The following is a 20,000-nucleotide window of genomic DNA, read 5'->3' as shown; positions in this document are numbered from 1 at the left end:
TTGCCATTCTCCAGCCCCCAGTTTCAGAAGCATTGAAACCTGAGTTTTTAACAATGGTGGAGGGGGAGGGATAAAAGATGCTGTTAAAAGAGGGGAGGAAGAGAAAATGTCAATGTTCTTATCCTTCTCACTATTTAAATTTAACAGTTCAACAGATGCATTACCTCTCAGCTCATCAAGTGGTTTAGCAATTTCCGTGAGTTTTACTACATTCAGATGGAGAAGTATGCGCGTCAGGCCATCAACGATGGGGTCACAAGTACTGAAGAACTGTCTATAACCAGAGACTGCGAGCTATACAGGGCTCTGAACATGCACTACAATAAAGCAAATGACTTTGAGGTAGGCACTGATCTTTATTTTTGTGCATATATCTATAAACTAGATGATTAGTTAAAAAAACCAAATATGTTTAATTTTTTGATTGTCTTTGTGAACTGTCAAATCTGTAGTGTTCCACATCTGTGAATGAAGCTAATGAATCTGTTTAGTTGTGTTAGCTGAATCCATAAGCCTAGCCAAGACTTGCCAAAAGATAAAACTTTCGCTATTCTGATAAGTTTCTCTGCTACAACTTTTTGAAGTTTCCTTTAGGGAAACTTTAAAGAAAGAAGTCATCACTTCCTGCTTTGAAAGCTCCATAACACTCTGATCAAACTCCTAAAAGGTCACCCTCTGTGTCCCCTTCTTTGATTTATAGAAGTGACATGCATTTTTTTGTTGTTGTTGTTGTTTTCAGAATTACAGTGTAAAATGACTATTACAAGAAATTGGTATCCGTTTATTGTTCTAATGGGTTTGTGGCTTTGATTAAGATTCTTGTTTACATGCCAACCTGGTGGCTCAGCAGCCTATTGTTATCATGAACATGCTGACCCTCTGCGATGCCACTGTAGCATGTTTCTCAGTGCTGATGGTGGCATTTTGCATTGTTCAGCTAGTCAGATGTAATGATGAGTTCAAGAAGAGTGCGGAAGGGGAGGGTCTGGGAGTTCCATTGCCTGATGCTGAAGTATAATGGCAGTGCACTGGTTTTTGCCCGTACCTTTTGCTTGGTACCAAGTAACACAAGAGGCCACGTTCCATAGTCAAAGGGACTTTTGTTGGCAAAAGGAGTACAGTCATTGGTCCAAAATCTCTCGTAGGTATTTTCTATACCACCCACTGCCACAGTATCTAAGCGCCGCATCTGTAAGTAACTTGAAGAGGTCTCTAACCAAAGGTTTTCTGAGGCCTTTTCCTGTCCATTGTGTGTGCTCAGTTTTTGAGGAGAAAGTTTACATGGTAAAGAAGGATGAAGAAAGAGGAGAGAGGAGGGTGTTCCTTGAAAGACTTACCAATGGTTACATATGGGAATCATAGCCAAACTTATTTGTATCGAGGTAGCACCTAGAAGCCCTAATTAGGGATCAAGGCCCCCTAGCTCACTGTCAAACACATTTAAAAAAAGGAGTGTCCCTGCCCCTAAGTGTTAATCTAAGTATATAGCAAGATACAACAGAGATGGGAGGAATGTAAGGGAACCGTGAGATGAAGTGTCACTAACTTTTTTGATGTGTATTTTCCAATGCTAGTGTAGTTTCCCGTACCTTTTATTGTCAACCATATTTTGGATTGCTGAACACAATGAAGACTGAATTGAGTTGCATTGTTTTACAATAGTTTTGTTTATACTTAAGGCCTAAGGAGTTTATTAATGCTTTACAATGTCTTAGTCACAAAGTTAGTTTAAAGTAGTAGTTTTAATGGATACAGTTAACTTTTTTGAGAAATATAGAGCATATATAAACCAAAGGGAAATTCTCAAATAATCCTGAGAATGTAAATCTCACATGTAATACAGAGGTAATTTTTTATATGCACATCCAGTGATTAAAATCTAAAGATTAGATCTCTGAAAAGGGATCTAGTAATTAAGCAGGAGACAACTAAGAGCCTCTTCAAATGCTTCTTTCCCCAAGCAGGTAGGAAAAGACCCTTCATCTACCCAGTCTAATAGGAATTTCCTAGAACCCCATTTCTTGTTTTAGAGTTTGTCATAGGTGCAGTGATTTAAATCACCTATACTGCAAAGACCCAAAAATGAGCTGATCATTAAACTGCATGGTGCAATCTTCAATGTAGTCTTATAACCTTACCTGATAAGTGCCAACTCACACCCCCACTAGCTGGAAAGCAAAAATGACAAGTACTGTAATGCTGAAATTGGATCCAAAGGGATTTAGCAAACTGAGCATTTGCCATATTTAGCATAATCAAAGTTCCTGCCTCATACTTCAGTGATGCTTTCCTGATCTTTTGATATGATTAAAGTCTGATAGTATGCTCTTCTTAAATCACCTATACTGCATTTCCTAACCCTTGATCCTTTATGTGTGAGTTTCACTTGCCAGCGGATACTTTAGCACACCCAAACAGACAATTAGGGAAAAAGTGATAAAACCAGGTGAATTTGGTTCTTCAGCCAGGCTGTGCCACAGATTTGCTCAGGAAACTCTAATACTTTGTTCCCTTCATAGTGCATTGGAAGTGTCAGCTTTTAGCAAAGTCAAATAAGATGCTTAACAAGCTACACGTCCTATCATTTTAGCTTTGCCATTGTAGCCTTGTGGCTCAGCGCCAGAGATAGATACAACACCTCCAGCAGGATACGACTTCCTTTTTTTTTTTTTTTTTATGTTGCATGGATTTGTTTCTGTATTTGTTTTGTCCTGTAAGGTCAATTGAAACAGAACATGCAGTAAGTATAGCTGTGCGGGGAAATTCAGACTGATAGAAAAATGGCAAATGTGATTTCTTCAGTAAAGGTGGGAAATGCTCACATTTGCCTGGGGCAGTTTTTTTTACAAATGAAAAGCAGTTCATCCTTCGTCCCTAAACCATAATGTATATATCACAACATAGATGGAGCAGAAGGTCAGAAAGAGATGACAGCTTGCTGAGCCACTCCATATCTATGGTATTTCTAGGGAGCCGAGCACTATGATATCTGACTGCTGAATACAATAACTAAGATTCACGTAGTTACCCGTATAGATTCCATTCCACTCTTTCTTAAAAAGGAACTTATCCTAACTCCCCTTCAAAATCAGTCCCTATAAGATCACCAGAGCTCATTGTTACAACCATAGTGGGACATTGGTAGGCAAGGGAGATTACCAAGCCATTGGTGTAAAAGTGGCAAAAAGTTGAAACACAACTTGGTTTAAAATAGGCAAAGAATGTTGGCCTTCAGATGACACCTGGATTCCAGCTCCTTCATGGCTCTCACTTCTACTTCATTCCTGTTCACTTGTATAATTTTCCTTTAATATATATATATTATTCTCATATATTAAAGGGATTATATTCTCACCAGGACTCTGCATTCTCACTTCCCTTCAGGAGGCGGAGACTGACCCATTCTCAGTTCTGAAATTTCAGGTTATGTCTACACTGCAATGTAAGCTTGGGTTTAGTGGGACTCAAGTCAGCTGACCCATGTTAGGGAACCCTGGGCATCTACATTGTATTTTAACCCAATTTTATGACTTTTCTATCCCATGCTTGAAAGTAGGGCTTTGGCAACCACACTGAAGTACACAGACCCGAGTCAAAGTAACTATATCGCAGAGTTCCTAGCACCCTCTTCCCCCCAAAATGTAGTCGCTCTAGCCATAGGGCAGTGGTGCATTGTGCGAAAACTTTGCTGCCCGCCCTGTATGTTACCAGGAAGCTGCTTGCTTAGCAGATCACTTGATCAGTTCAGTCTCCATTGCAAACCCTGGAAGCTCTCTGATAGGGTACTTGCAGATTGGTGATCAGAAGGGAATGGGTTAATGCGGACCTGAGCTGTTTGCAAAGGGGAGTGGCTTCTGCTTTCAATAGAGTGGATTACAGATTTTGGGATAGAGAGGACTAGCAAAGTTGTCCCATGGAACTGTGAGATGCTTCCAGCTGATTCCCAGGACCCAAGTCTACACTGCAAAGCAATATATCTTAGACCCTGGGTCCCAGCTTAACTCGAGCTCGGACCCTCCAGCCCTGCAGAGTCCTGGGACCCTGGGTCCAAAGGGTTAGCGCAGTTGCAATGTAGATGCAAGGGGTGGGGTAGGACTGAGCCCGGGATTAAGCACAGGTTTACATTGCAGTGGAGACATACCCAGAGAGACCTCTCTCCTAGCAATAGGTGTTCTGGTTGTTGCCCTTCCACCTACATCTTACCTTTTCTAAGACATCCTGTGTGTAGCAAACAAATAAACACCAAAGTGAGCTGTTAAAAACTGTCTCTCTGAGCTCTGCTTGCATGTTGTTTCACAGCAATTCACCTCGTCTTGCAGAGGTACATATGCAAGTGGATCAAAATGGTGAAACTTCTGCCAAGTTGCATTATTTTTGTGAATAAACTATATGTAATTCTGCTACAATGAAGGACGAAGAGACCAATGCCTTTTTTGCACAGCATTGGTTATGGCGTATTTGTATGTAGGAGTCTGCAAAGCACAATGATCAGTTTAGAAACCGAAAAAGCTTGTTAAGAGGTTCACTTTATTTTATGTGGGAAAATGGTATGAAGTCAGGGAAAATCTAATTAATACCCTGATGTTGCAAAGACACTTGCTTAAGTGCTGACACTGAACATTAATCCCGTTGGGTATGTATACACTGCGATAAAACATCTGTGATTGGCCCGGGTCTGCTGACTCAGGCTTGCGGGACACGGGCTGCAGGGCTATAAAATTGCAGGGTAGACGCCTGGGCTCAAGGACCCTCCCTACTCATGGGGTCCTAGAGCCTGGGCTCCAGCCCAAGCCCGGATGTCTACTCTGAGATTTTATAGCCTGACAGCCTGAGCCACACGAGTCGGAGTCAGCTGACCTAGGCCAGTCGCGGGTGTTTTATTGCAGTACAGACATACACAGTGAAATCAATGGGAGTTTGTTTTTGTTTATTTACAAAAAAAATAAGAAAGCATATATCTAAGTGTAATGTCAACAGACCCCGGTCGTTATCGGGCGGGATCAAACTGGGGACCTCTGGAGTTCAGTGCATGAGCTTCTACCATATGAGTTAAAAGCCAACTGGCTGTAGAACAGACTCATTTTATCTCTTTCTCTAAGTTGTCTCAGTGCCACAAGATGGGACAGAACACCACACCCAGAAGGTATGTGGGTTACATAAGCATCAGAAGAACAATTCAGAGAAATGCCAGTGGCCCAAATTTTCCCAAGGGACTAGTGATTTTGGGTGCCTCAGTTTTTGGGTGCTCAACTGGAGATACCTTAAAGGGCCCTGATTTTCCAAAAGTGCTGTCCTACCCATAGTCTGAACATCAGGCCTATTTAAAGCATCTCCAAATGGGCACCCTAAATAAATAGTAATTTTTGAAACTCCTGGATACTAACGTTCTCATTTTAGAAGTCCATATTCTTTCCTACTTGCATGAGCATGACTCTTCTTGACCTCAATTGATGTGCATCAAAGGAGCAATTAACCCTTAATGTCTGATTCTCATTTACACTGAGGTAATTTTACAGTGTTTTTGCAATCTTATAGGGGCTTTAAAGCAAGATTTATACCCCCTTTAAGGCCCTTGTACACAATTAGGGCAATGTAAAGAGGCCCTAGTATAAGTGGAAATCAAGCCCTATAATTTGCAAACTTCTCACTTGCCCCCTCATCTATTTGAGATGCTGCACAGAGGCAACCTGTATGTTTCTAATGTGTTACCAGAAGCAGGTGACAACAGTCTTCTTTATGTATTACTCTCCCCTGGCTTTCTAGTCAACTTTAAACCTCCTTACTCAGCAGCTCTATTAGTTATAGCATACCAAGACCTTTCTAGAAAGAAAGAAAGAAAGAAAGAAAGAAAGAAAGAAAGAAAGAAAGAAAGAAAGAAAAAGGCAGAAGACTTATTACTTACAATATGCAGCAAGGGAATAGAAAACTTATTTTGCAGTTTGTGAATACCAAGCATTATAAGAAAGGTTTATTATTGTCATTCCTTTAAAGGAAACTTGGAGCCCACGTATTTAGATAGATTCCCCCCACACACACACAAAAGGAGAAATGTCATTAGAAATACCGGTCTCTTAATTGTTTTCATTGACATCCCAGGGCTTTTTTGTTTAAAAAGAAGAAACCTGCTTAAGGAGGCACTTTTGTGAAAGAATTCTATTTCCCTTGCAACTTTCACAGGAGATGAAATTTATTTGCAAATTAAGTTACAAAATTCAGGTGCCTATAGAATGTGCAAGCATTGTACGTACCATTTGGTTGCTACTTGTTAATCCGCTTCTTGTTTAGTTGAATTGCAAACTACAACTTGAAGGGAAACTTGAAGAGAAAAATCACCAAGCTTGGAGATAGAAAACTCTGTCTCACAACTACACTTCATTTTTATATTTATTTCCTTTAGGTTCAAGATATTCATTGGTATAATGAGGCTAGCCCATTGATTTATTATCTGTTTTTTTTTAATGTCATTACATTTTAGCTCCCTCTGCCTTTTTGTCATTGGGTTACATTTAAGCACAGCAAGATCAACTTTAAACCTCCTTACTCAACAGCTTTATTAGTTATAACATACCATGACCTTTCTCGACATTCTTAAAGAAAAAGATACAGTGTAATGTCACTTTACTTTGCTTATTGTTCTTTGTTGAGATGAACAAAGCATTTTCTACAGTGGCTATAGCACATAATTATACAGCTTTCAATAGCGGTGTCTTGGCACATATCAAAGTTCAGAAGAGCCTTTAGAAAAAAAAAGATGTTTTGTGACAGCCTAGGGAGGGTCTCATCTTTCCTTCAGAAAATAGTTCAAGGCTCTTCTGTCAAGCTTCCCTACTTAGAGCTTTTTCTCCTCCTGCTTCATAAAGTTTAAAGGGGATTCAGTGGAGTTCTATGATCTATTTCCTTTGAAAGATTGTTCCTTTGCACAGAGAAGTCCTTTGACTTCAAGAGTTCACAGATTCATGTCTTTAGGTATCATATGTCTGACCTTATCAGTTACTCTATTTAATGTAGCAGAAAAAGTCTCAACTCTTTGTGTTTGTCTGTTTTGCCTCTGTGAAATGATTTGGTGAAAAGACCATCCTTTTTAACACACCACTGAGAGGCCGTTTCTGACTGTAACCTACCCTGTGGCTCTTCTAAAAAAAAAATTGTCCTTGTGTTTTGTGTATGGATGATTTCACAGTGAGAATAGAATTCTACAAGGACAGACACACATTAAAAAAAAAATCTTTTGCTCTTTTTTTCCTAAATGATCTATTGGCTATTTTGGTGGTTGCTACTCTGGTTCCCCAACAGGCACAACCATTTAACAAACACAGAGATAGCGGCTGGAGTGCTGGGCCAGCAGTAGGTTTTCCCTTGCTTCGACCTACCCCAAAGGCCTTCATAATTAATTGTCCTTCAGAGATGAGGAAAGTTCAGAGACAGTGTGTGTAGCGATGTCTATTGTCTGACATTCAGTTCTCCTTCCCTCAGCTCTTTTTCTTCATTCCACAAAGGGTTATCAATAGGAGCAGAGAGCAAGCTCTCTTCTAACAGCTGCTGGTGATGGTTGTATCTTTCTGTGGAACATATTGTATTCAGCCATCTATGGATTAAATGGCTAAAAAGTTCTAAAAACCTTTTCAAACTAGCATGTTTATTTCATCTAGATTACACAGCTATTTAGCTAATTAAAAACTTCTTCAGACCCTCTTATTTTTTCTTTGAATGGAAGATTAAAAAAGTATTATCAAACAATTCCAGGGTAATTTTGGTCAATACCTGAAAAATTTTCTCTCCATGTCCGCTTTGATCAATTTCCTTCTCCTCTGCCCAAAACAAGCATTGATTTTGAGGGGGGAGAAGGATGCTTAATGGAATATCCATAAAAGAAAACATTGGTGTAAGCGCCAACAGAAACAAACACTTGCCCATTTTTTTTAAAAAAAGCTATTACAATGCCAATAACTTCAAAGGGCAAAGAAGCTGGAGTTTTCTTAACAGATTATTAATATTGTTGCACCTTCTGTGATTAAATTAGAATCCTCTGTGGCATAATTATTAAACTTCATATACAACAGAACAAAATTACATACATGCTTCCTTGTTTTCCCTAATGATATGCTAAACAAAGATATGGCGCAGTTAGCAGATATGCGAGAAGTACAGTCAAATTAAAGCTGTTTATTAACAATCGTTACGTTACTGTTCCAGTTAATAGGGTGAAGCCAAAAAAGACAAATATAATCATTCTTCTGCTGAACAGTTTAACTAGCAAATTAGGGAGGTTTTTAATTTACAAAAACAGTATCAATGTTCTTCATAGACATAACTATACGAGTTAAAGAAGAATAGCCTCATCGAAATGTTTTCTGGGCTCCATGGCACTTCCTTTATGTTAAGGAGACCTGCAGAACAACCAAAATCAATTATTATATTGATTAAGTTGTGCAAGGCATTTTGCAACAGGTTTTCTGTATTTAAGAAGAAACTGCATATGAGGTACACACAGCTAATACAGTAATGCAAAAACGGTCATAAAAAATTAAAGTTATTCTTATGAATCTTTCATTAGAAGCGATGAAAAGGGACACTGGTGAAGCCAGTTCTTTGTTCTGAGCTACTCTGATAGGAGCTGATCCTGCAAACAGTCCTGCACTTTAGGAGCTTTAGGCATATGAGAAGACCCTCAGCTCTTTGAGTAAAGAGCTTGTTGATAACTCTTGTTGATAACTGTTTGCCAGATTGGGTCCAAAGATTGCTTCCCAGTTTTGTTTCACTTTCTCAAACAGATGTTCCCTTTAAAAATTGACAAAAGTAACGTTAAAAAAAAAAAACCCACCCACACAACCAGACATCTGTACCAAGACAAGCACCTACCTTATGCAGAAAGAGCTGTTTTTAGGTGTTTTAAGGCTACTTGGAGCTTTTCAGATTACTCCCCACTGCAAATAACATGTTAAGTACCGAATTGCCCTAAGCACTGTTTTATTCCTGATCAATAAAATAATAATTTTGTATTTTAATGTGCAAAATATTTTGCTTTTGCTTTTCTAGCTTTGTTCATGGAGAGCGATGAACCAAATATATACCTCTCCTTGTTTGAGTTTTTAATATTATTTTGGGGAAAAGCCAGAGATAGTTCCAGCTCTCTGTTTTTTACAATTATTTACTGATACCCCCTTCTTTTTGTCCTTTCCTTCTCTCCCTCTTCCCCAAAATTGGCAAACTCTTCAGACTCCTACTGCCATTTCATTTTGCATTCAACAAGGGGTAGGGGGAATTGAAATGTCAACTGGAGACTGAGAAAAGCTCCAATTTATAGTGCTTTAGCCTTGCACAATTCAAGATTTCTTTTGGTAGCTGCACACATTATACTCCACATCGCTCAACTCTCTTGGGGTGGTGGCAGTAGTGAGGAACGGCTATTTCTTCCTCTGTGTGTACTACAGGCCTCTAAAGACTCTTATTTATTCTCTCCCATGTCACCTTGTGTACAGTCTGGTCTGTGACACTGATGGTGATTATGTCATTATTTTGCTCTGGGGGCTTTGGCACATCTGCAGAGCTGATGCACATCTTCTTTGTTACGCTGGCATACGTCCCATATCGCAAATGCTTCATTAGCCTTACTGCCTGCCTCCTTGCCAGACAAGAATGCCCAAATCCAGGCTTCTTTTTTTGCTCTGTTCCTTTGTGTCTATGATGAGCCTTTATTCATCTTCCTAGTTCTTCCCTGTTTTCCATTTTCCTATGTGAAACTAAATTCTATATGTCCTCATTTCTCCCAGATCATCCTAGATTGTAATCCCTTTTAGCCCAAACTGATCCCTCACAACCTTTATGACTTTTCATTCATCCCTGAAAATAAGTAGACTAGGAACATTTCAAACTTGCAGTTGCAGGGAGGAACCAATTCATTGTGTGTTAGGTCTAGATGTACGTTCCTACTATTGGTATCAGGTAATAGTTATGTCACACAGTTTTTCTCCAGTCTCTCTTACATTACATGTTAGCTACGTTTCATTCAAAACTTTTGGAAAGTAGTGATGAATTGTGAACAGGGAACTATTCTTGCAATCACTGTCTAGCTGATTGAGGATTCCTAAATGCAAAGTGTGTTCTTATCACAGCTTCATATTAAAAAATTGTGCATGTTCTGTACTTCACGATTATAAAAACCAAGGCAAACATTTTCTCCTCAAAACTATATTTTAGCTGTTCTACACAAATCACATAACAGAGTGGATAGAGCTGCTTTTAAGCAGGTGGATTAGCTACTCAGTTATAACCATTCATTTCCCTGGGTTTAACTCATTCACATCATATTTAAACTTGGGGTGAGATCTTCAGCTGGTGTAAATTGGCTCCCAAAGTCAATGGAGCTATGTTGATCCATGCCAGCTGAGAATCTGGCCTTATGTAATATTAGTGTAAACTCAGATGAAGTTTTTGGTTTTTAAACAAATATTAATTCATAGAACTCTTTTACAGTTTTAGAAGACTAAAAATTAAATATAGATCTGGCTTTAGAGTCTCTTGCTCTTTACCTGTAATGTATGTTAACACTCCCCTGCATGCACACAGCAAGAGACCCACACAGCTGATACATTTTCACTGAGTTGCATGGGGTTATACCTAGGGCTCTACCATATTCATGGCCATGAAAAATGCGTCACGGACCGTGAAATCTGGTCTTTTGTGTGCTTTTACCATATACTATACAGATTTAACAGGGGAGACCAGCGTTTCTCAAATTGGGTCCTGACCCAAAAAGGGGTCATGGGGGGGGTCACAAGGTTATTTTGGGGGGGGTCACTGTATTGCCACCCTTACTTCTGTACTGCCTTCAGAGCTGGGCGGCCGGAGAGTGGCAGCTATTGACTGGGAACCCAGCTCTGAAGGCAGTGCTCTGCTAGCAGCAGTGCAGAAGTAAGGGTGGCAATACCATACTATGCCATCCTTATTTCTACACTACTGCTGGTGGTGGCGCTGCCTTCAGAGCTGGGTTCCCAGCCAGCAGCCGCCGCTCTCCACCTGCCCAGCTCTGAAAGCAGCGCCGCCGCCAGCAGCAGTACAGAAATAAGGGTAGCAGTACCACAAACCCCCCTACAATAACCTTGCAGACCGCCCACAACTCCTTGGGTCCCCACCCATTATGAGGCCATGAGGAGGTGACTGCTGGGCAAAACCATTATAAATGATGTCCATGAAAGGCCCATACCATGTGCCAGTACAAGATATAATACAGCCGAAAAAAATGAAGCTGTAGTACGCTGATATAATATTAAAGTGGCAACATTTCCCTACAAGATTAAGAAAAACAACACTAAGGCTATCACAGCAGCTGGAGAATCAGCTCTATCTAGGTGCTTACGTGGGCCCCATCACTATAGTACCTGAGCACCTGCCAAGTATTTAATAATAGGAAGAACAATCTCTCTCTCTTCCTTGCCAGCTTGTATGAGGACTAGCTCAATTAGCATGTGTGTGAGAGAGAGAGAAAGGCACAATGGGACGAGCTTTTTGAGAGAAAGCAAAGTTAAACAGATAAGTTTTCCATTTCGTTCTAAACAGGGCGAGGTTCCTGGTCATTCTTACTCCTGGGGGAGTCCGTTCCCTTGGTGAGGACCGGCTTATTTAAAAGTTTCACCTCCTGAGCTCATGAGCCTCCCCTAGGGGTGGATAGTTAAATGGTCCCAGTGTAACGGAACTGTCGTGATGGTCTCTCAGGTAGCTAGGGCCAGGCCAGTGGAGGAGTTCGACCTTGAACTCAGTTCTGTATTTATTAGGGAGCCAGCGTAGAGAGCAGAGGACCAGGGCAGTATGCGTTGCCAAACAGACAGACTGCTGCATTGATCAGGACTTGCAGGAGAATGATGACGTAGACACGTGAATGGATTTAAAGCAGCAGGCCCCAACTTTATTAACATTAATATTAAAGGAGAGGCTTTTAACTAGAAGGCATCAACTGGGCCTTGGAGGGGAGGCGTTGAATGGCCATGAAACCAAGCACATGGGCTGGTTCTCTTAGACAAACCCTTGCTATTCAGTTCCCCATTCAGCCCAATATAGACTCCCATCGCCTTCCTCCTGCAAGGAGCAATGAGGGGACAGACAAGGGGAAGCGCAGTCTGTGAAGACTTCAGACCTCCTTTTGCCTCACAGGTTCACCAGTCCCTGGGCCATGTGCTTGCGTTTACCTGAGGAGCTGTCTCCTTGAAGCTTCCTATCTACATTGGGCACCAGCCACAAGTTGCAACAACATTTATTACCCCCCACCTCTTTTATTTATTTATTTTGAAGTGTCGTCTCCCTTGTCTTTACCCCCCTACCAGCTCCCCAGTCTTGCCCACCAAGAAAACATTCCTTTCTGACCCCAAATACCTTAGACCTACAGCAATCCCTGGAAACCCAGCTTGGACAACTGCACCAGCTACAGGGCAGATTGGCTGGGGCAGCTTTCCAAGCAAGCATGGCTGCCGGGTGCGCAGGAATTCTTAAACACAGGGGTTCACTGGAGCTAATCAGCTTCCTCCAGACATTCCCCTGCCCAGCTGATTACAGACCACCTGCCCCTAAACCCCACATACTAAGACAAAAAGAGCCATTTCAGGGCCTGGGACTTAATTCCTAGATCAGGGGTAGGCAACCTATGGCACGCGTGCCGCCTTCAACACGCGAGCTGATTTTCAGTGGCACTCACACTGCCCGGGTCCTGGCCACCGGTCCGGGGGGGCTCTGCATTTTAATTTAATTTTAAATGAAGCTTCTTAAACATTTTTAAAACCTTATTTACTTTACATACAACAGTAGTTTAGTTATATATTATAGACTTATAGAAAGAGACCTTCTAAAAATGTTAAAATGTATTACTAGCACGCGAAACCTTAAATTAGAGTGAATAAACGAAGACTCGGCACACCACTTCTGAAAGGTTGCCGACACCTGTCCTAGATAGACCAAAGAAAAAACAGATTACAAATATTTTCTCATTATTCCTGGGCAGAACTGCCTATATTACGGTTTTATACCGTGTAATATGTACTCTGTAAATGGAGGGATATAAACCTTTGATGTGTTACTGCAGTGTTAAAGATCCATCCACTAAGCCGAATACTGGCCAGCGTAGGGACAGTAGAGTAACCATACTATAAAGAGGTGTACCTACTGCACATGCTGCAAAAGCACTTTTAACTGTGCACTCCGATTTTATCCACCAGCTCCCGCAGCAGAATTCCCCTATGCATGGTAATAGATCTGTGCAGGGACCTGTTATTGGTGAAAAAGGCACATGCTCTTCAGCATCCAGGCCCTGTCGCCTGCCCTGTCTGTCCCAGCATAAAACACTCACGTGTTGCTACTATCCCAGAAAACCTGCGGAGCAGCCTATCTGCAGTTACTGTAACGGAGCTGGAGTTGGGTGTTCAGTCTCAACCTCGTATTCACTCTTCTGGGCACAGGTGTTCTTTAGTGTCTGTGTCTAGTACCTGTCAGAATTTGGCAGCATGGTATGTAACATTGCCAAGCATTGTAGGAGATGCCTCTGAAAGCAGACCATGTTTAGTCACAATGGGGCTGAGTTAAAGGGTTAGTAAGTCAGAACAGTCTTGCATTTATTGGTTTTATTTCTCATTCAAGGGGAGGCTAATGCAACTTTGTGTGTGTGTGTAAAAGTAACCAGGCATATACTTTTTTCCTTTTACTCCTCAACATATATTAAACCCCCAAACATCTTAAACTATAGGAATTCATTAGTGATTTTTCCTTACTATTACAATGCTATTAATGATGCACGAGGTCAAGAGCTATCCATTGTAAATCCCTATACTCGCACACTTCTAACTCAGCAGGAAAACCAAAAGAAAAATTCCCCAGAATGCAACTTGATAGCCTGGAAGTAAAATGTTTTAGAGATCTTGGTCCGGAGGAAAGGGGAGAGGGAAGGAATTTGAATATTTTAAGAGGTGAGAGATCAAAATCATTGTAATTTAAGATCCTCTTTTGTCTGTTTGAAACTTCAATTTTTTTTTTATTTTTTAAATGTTTGCACCACACCGTGGCATGACTGCATTTCAGGGGTGGGTAAAGTACTCCTCTGTCTCATGAGTTCTCAACCTGGGGGATAAGATTCCCAGGGTGGGGGTCAGAAATAGGTGTCAGGGGGTCAGGACTACCCTGCCTTTCACATATTGCTAAATGGGAATTGGGTCCCAGCTAGATCCCTTCTAGATGGAAGGGGTGTTGCATTATAGAATAGCTGCCCTAACCATCCATCCACGGCTTGTGAAATGTACGTATCAGTTTAGTATCTATGTGCTATGTATTGTGTCCCTATGTGGAGCCTGTAAAGTACTTTGGACTCCTTCTGTGTGAAAAAGCTTCATTTAAATGTAAGTGATTAAATCTAGTGTATTCCACAGTATTCATTTTCACTGCACCACCACTTTTGCTTCTCTGATGTTATCAGACATCTCAGCACTCACTCTGTCCCTTCCCTTCCTTGTGAGAGCAAGGCTTTCTTTCCCCTGCTATAAGCTGTGGTGGCGGCATCAGGCTTACTAATAGCATTGTGGTCCAGGTTTAATGCCTCAACACTTTTGCATGGCAGTGGGGGAGGGGTTTGATCCTCACTTCAGCCAGGCATTTTTAAATGATTTTAGGGATGTACGTTAAAGGGTTTGTTCAGCTGTGTGTTTTATTCGTGGTTTGTTAGGTAAAAGGAAAGAATGCAAATGCAGCAGTAAGCAACAAAATAAAAAAAAACATAATTTTTCTTTTTCAAACTTGGCTGACATGGGGCTAGAACTCTTCACTTCTCTGTAACAGCAGCTGGGGCACTAATCACTAGCATCAGCAGTTCAGTGTTAAATCTGCCCCTTCAGCACCAGTACACCACAGGAACCCTTGTGATGCTGGTGGGAGGGTCACAGTGGTGGGGAGGGTGACCACATTGGAATCACTGTGATTCTCACCCCAAATGAGTCTCCCAACTGGAGAGAAACACAGCGCTCACAAGTGTGGAGCGTTTCTAGATCACTGTGGCTGTTTCCCACCCCTAGCTAGGTGCCTTCAGTGCTAGAAGGAAGCGTACGCTGTGATTCTAGTCCAGGGGTTCTTAAACTTCATTGCACCGTGACCCCCTTCTGAGAACAACAATTACTATATGGCCCCAGGATGGCCCTGGACCCCAAATCTAATCCAGCCTTGGCAACCCCATTAAAACAGGGTCACAACCCACTTGGGGTCCCGACCCACAGTTTGAGAACCGAGCTACAGAAACACTTACACTGAAAGTGCTGCAGGCGCAAATTTGAGTGAGACTCAAAGACTGAATGCAATGATAGTGTGGACTGCAGACTGCCATGAGGCCCCGTGCCGCCTCCAGTGAAGAAGTCACTGAGATTAATCCCGAGCTCCACCCTAATCGGAGAAAAGGAGACGACTGGGGGACATGATGTGCCCAATAATTTAAGTATTATTCATTTGTATTTTTAAAAGAAAAATGCCCTTTACAAATACCTCCCTCTCCTCATAAGTGATAATGGAAGAGGCATTAGCCTTTCCATGGCCTGAGCCAACCTATTTTTTTCCTAAGAGGGGTCCAGAATGTTCAGCCAATTGAGTGATCTAATTAGCTGAAAATTGTTAATTTCCTTTACCTTATAAAGCACCTAATGCAGAAACTGTTAAATAATGTTAAGTGTCAGACTTAAACTGAGAACATTGGGCCATATGCTGCCCCAGCTTGCGCGCCAAAAAGTGTAGCAACTTACTCCAAAACCTGCCTCCAAATTTTCTGTGTAAGCCAAGGCCTCCTGTTGGTATGCTGCCACACCAACTCACAGCACAAAGATGGGCCCACGCAGCCGTTCTACTTCCTCCAAAAAAGAGGGGGGTGGTTTGAAAAATGGAGGAGGAGTCGGGGCAAAGGCAAAGCACTCCACCAGCTACCCTGGAAAAACAAGAAAACCGATTGCAAAGGAGCACTGCTTTGAGCAGCATTCACCTGGTAGTGACAGAAATCTACACTTTACAGCTACAAACTATACGAGGCCGGCTCTTGTTCCCTGCACTGCATTTTGTTCCCTGCATTGCACTGCATCGATCTGTGGATAGATCTGCCCCGATCCATTCAGAAAGGTGGGGTCTGCCTCCATGGCACCATGCAGCTTGTCCCACTAGGGCTCCCTCTGCAGCCCAAGGGATCCACAAGTAGGAAGGGGCTGGTGAAGGTAGCTACAGTCTCCTCTCCATCCTGCATGAAATCTGCCTAAAAATTCACGCAGCCTAGAGGTGGCATTAACTTTTGGTTGACCCCCATCTTTGCTGTAGCTCAGGGGTATTCCAGATAGAGCTGCAGGCGAGTGAATTGGAAAGGAGTAGGGAGCCCAAAACTCACCATGGAGGAGACAGCAGAGCCGCAGGATTTGGCTGCCAAACCTGCAGCCTGGCACTCTTGGTGGGGGCAGTGGAATGGAGGGAATCTGGCCAAATGCTGCAGCAAGGGGAGCCTCATAGTTTTCATTCGGCACCTTCCTCAGGAGCCTGAGGAGTCCAGTTATTTTTTTATTTATATCGTGGGGCCCATTGTGCTAGGTGCTGCACACACACCTATAAGAAAGACAAAACAATCAATCAGACAACCCATTCCGGTCCCAAAGAGCATAGAGTCTGAGAATGCGATGAGAAGGAATAGGTGGGTAAACCAGACAAGTGTGAGCATATAGTACAAGCAACGCAAACCTCTTTGTTTGCTATAACAAGCGGCAGCAGCCCAGTAAGATCCGGCCCCAGAATCACACTGGATGAACAGGGCCGCCCGGGGGGGGCAAGTGGGCAATTTGCCCCAGGCCCCGCAGGGGCCCCCACGAGAATATAGTATTCAATAGTATTGCAACTTTTTTTTATGGAAGGGGCCCCCGAAATTGCTTTGCCCCAGGCCCCCTAAATCCGCTGGGCGGCCCTGTGGATGAATAAGCACACAGGCAGGGCCAGCGCAACCCATTGGTCACCTAGGGCACTACAATTTGGGGGCGGCGACCGTGGCGGTATTTCGGCGGCAGGACCTTCCGCCGCCTAGGGCAACAGAAAAGCTGGTGGCGCTCCTGCACGCAGGGGCGCCATCTGCGAAGGGTGGGGTGTGCGGGCTTTATCTCTGACTGCAAGGGGTCCAGAAGAATTGGTTGGCCATTTCCATACTCTGTGGCTCCTTGTTACAGATTCGGCCACGTGAGTAGCAGCCGTGTCATGCGCGATGGGTGGGGAGTCAATGGCAGCGGAAAGGTGGCCTGGTGAGCACCGGGGAAGGGTTTGCCCTCCACACAAATGCCCTGGTGGGTGTCGTACCATTTCCCGACGCATATTGATACATATTTAGAGGCTCACTCGCCCGGCAGCCTCCACGAATGCCCTTCCTCTAAGGGATGATGGATGAGGAGCCCTCTGGAATGGCCTACATGCAGTTTCCCAAGTCTTTCTTCTCTTTTTGTGTGTTTTTTTCCCCGCAAGGGGGTGGATTATGATTCTAAATCGTACCCTTTATGCTGAATCTCATCACTGCTGTCAATTTAAGTCAGATATTAACCTTACGTCCCTGTGGGCACTTGTGTGTATTGTTCATCCTTTTTAATATTTTTCCTCAGAGGAGCCATTTCCATTGAATCATCTTTTATTGCTACTATACCTTTGCTTGCACAGACTGGTATGTGCACACTTAAAAAGCTGTTTCATTTGGAGCTACGCACACCCAGAGTACTCCCTCAATGGCAGACTCTTAATCCTGGAGAGGGTCTAATAGATACTGTTTACACCTTCTCTTTGGGTTAAGAAGCTCCCTGTGGAGCCCCTCACTGCTGCCACTATATAGCTCATCCAACTCGAGAAGTCAGCCAGCTTCCCGCTCACCCCCTCCAACCTGTTTACCTCCCATTAGTATGACCGTGGGGGGTGCAGCTCTGCAACGGGAGCAGCCTTCGCCAGCTGAAGACCTCTGATCCTAAGTCCACTAGAGATTTTGGCTTTTCTGTTTGGCAAAACGACTTGTTGCCCACCAGGTCGGCATGAATAAAGATATTTTTAAAATCCGTAAAGTCCTGCTATTGAAAAAAAACAACCCATTGCTGTCTTTCTGGATAATTTAACCTCTCCTGGCAGGCTGACATGTTGAGTGCTCTGTGCTGCCCTTATTTATTTCTGCTCATAATTAGACTTTAAAGAAAAAAACCCACCCACGCACCAAGAATTCTACTTTATATAAAATTTGAAAGCAAAATCAATCCTGACCCAATCTTATCATTTTTAAAGTATGTTTATCCAGCTTTGTAGTAGGAACAAGCAGGCTGTTGAAGGCCACATAGTTTTCAAACCTTGGTTGCAACACGTTACCCCATTTTGAAACCGTCTTTATCTACCCGAGAAAACTAAAATCTGTTTGACAGAGTAGCACTCCAGCCAGTTTATCTTGCAATATGCCTTTAGCTCACAGAGCCTATTGATTTCCTTAAATTAATGTTTACAGAATGCTACTGAATTTCACTCAACAGGACATTGTTCTTTTGAAGCTTTGTAAAATATGATACAGAGTGTTATTGCCATTTGTTCCACTGCTAAGACTGATGAAACATTTATTTTTTTAAGTGTAGCCTTGAACTATAGCTGTTTCCTACAAGTGTGTTTACTCTTGGAACATTAGTAATATGACACACTACCAGACTCTGGCACAATACTTTGGTCAGACCACAGGCAAACTCTTTAGGTACAGTATGGCTAATCTAATCATAAAAATGGACCTGAAGTTTAACACAGACTAGACATCGACAGTACGAGAAAAGGTTTCAAGTATAGCCCAGCTGTCCCTGTCTGAAGAATCTTCAGATTGGTTTGGTGCAGCCTAGCAGTTGTCTGAAGCTGTTACAATGTCAGAACTGTTGTATTGGGCTTGGTACTTCTAAACACAGGAACAAGTTTTTAAAGTCGCTGATCTTTTTTTTTCTAATTTTCAGATAAAAAGTTTTAAAGACTCCCACAGCACAGGTCAAAGGCTTCATGCCTTAAACTCTGAAGAGGATTTAAAAATCTGATCTAAGAAGCACATAAGTAATTCTAATGTTAGTTCAGTTTTTGGCAGTTTAGTAAACAATGATTCCTATTAACTGTCATTGAAATTTTAATATAAAACGAAGCCATTCATCTCCTGTTGATTTTACTAATATTTTTCTGAAACTTAACTAGAATAATTTGTTTGTTCAACAAATCTACATGGTGCGGCACATATGTATGTGCAAAACAGGGCCTGATTCTGCCACCTTCGTGCAGGAGGAGAAGTACCTTATCTTACTGAGATGAATGGGATTATTCAAGGAATAAGGTATTACTTGACCTGAGTAAGGGTGGCAGAACATGGCCCAAGATGTCTTACTGTGTTTCTCCTCCTTCATGCACAGATCAGTTAAAGGCAGAGCCTCCTCAGCTAGTGTAAATTGCCACCGCTCCTTTGAAGCCAGCTGAGGATCTGCCCCTTGGTCTTCATGGTAGCTACATACACATAGTGGGTGAGGATGGTGGGGATGGACGTCTGACTTATTACATGCAATATCCATATCCGTGCATCAGTTTAAGAAAGACAAGTATCAAGTCATTTTGTCGCCTTTTGTCATAAGCTGTACTGCTCCTTGCTTAATAATGTTTGGGAGCAGGTTCTTTCCCACCTAGAGGTTCAGTGTATCTGAAAAACAAGCCCTGGTACTCCTAGAAGGGGAAAGCAGTATCATCTAATATCTCACTTCTTGTTTTTTTTAATCGAGTAATCTCTCTGTGGATATTCTGAAGCATCTCAGTTTATCCATTTAAGTCCACTCTGCCTACAGTAAAAGTCCCCAGCTTGTGCCACGGCTGTCAGGAGATATGTGTCTCCTTGATCAATATTTACTTAACAAACAGCAGGGATAGGAGAGTTTGTTTAGAGGAATCATGTGCGTACAAGGGTGAATGAATGCTCGGTAAAGTATTTCAACTGTTTG

At 42.3% G+C, this 20,000-nt stretch overlaps 1 protein-coding gene across 9 annotated transcripts in view; it reads left to right on the top strand.

The window, feature by feature from the left end:
* The window catches only part of PROX1 (prospero homeobox 1), a 53,734-nt gene that overhangs the window by 22,748 nt on the left and 10,986 nt on the right, over positions 1 to 20,000 (top strand). For all 9 annotated transcript variants that reach the window (XM_034764578.1, XM_034764577.1, XM_034764576.1 and 6 more), the window contains one exon: positions 148 to 342. In XM_034764578.1, coding sequence (XP_034620469.1) covers positions 148 to 342 — 195 coding nt within the window. The remainder of the gene's footprint in view (positions 1 to 147; positions 343 to 20,000) is intronic.

Source organism: Trachemys scripta, chromosome 3 (assembly GCF_013100865.1).
Source record: "Trachemys scripta elegans isolate TJP31775 chromosome 3, CAS_Tse_1.0, whole genome shotgun sequence".
Lineage (NCBI taxonomy): Eukaryota > Metazoa > Chordata > Testudines > Emydidae > Trachemys > Trachemys scripta.
Note: the sequence above shows the minus strand (reverse complement) of the source record. Positions and strands in the feature narration are given on the sequence as shown.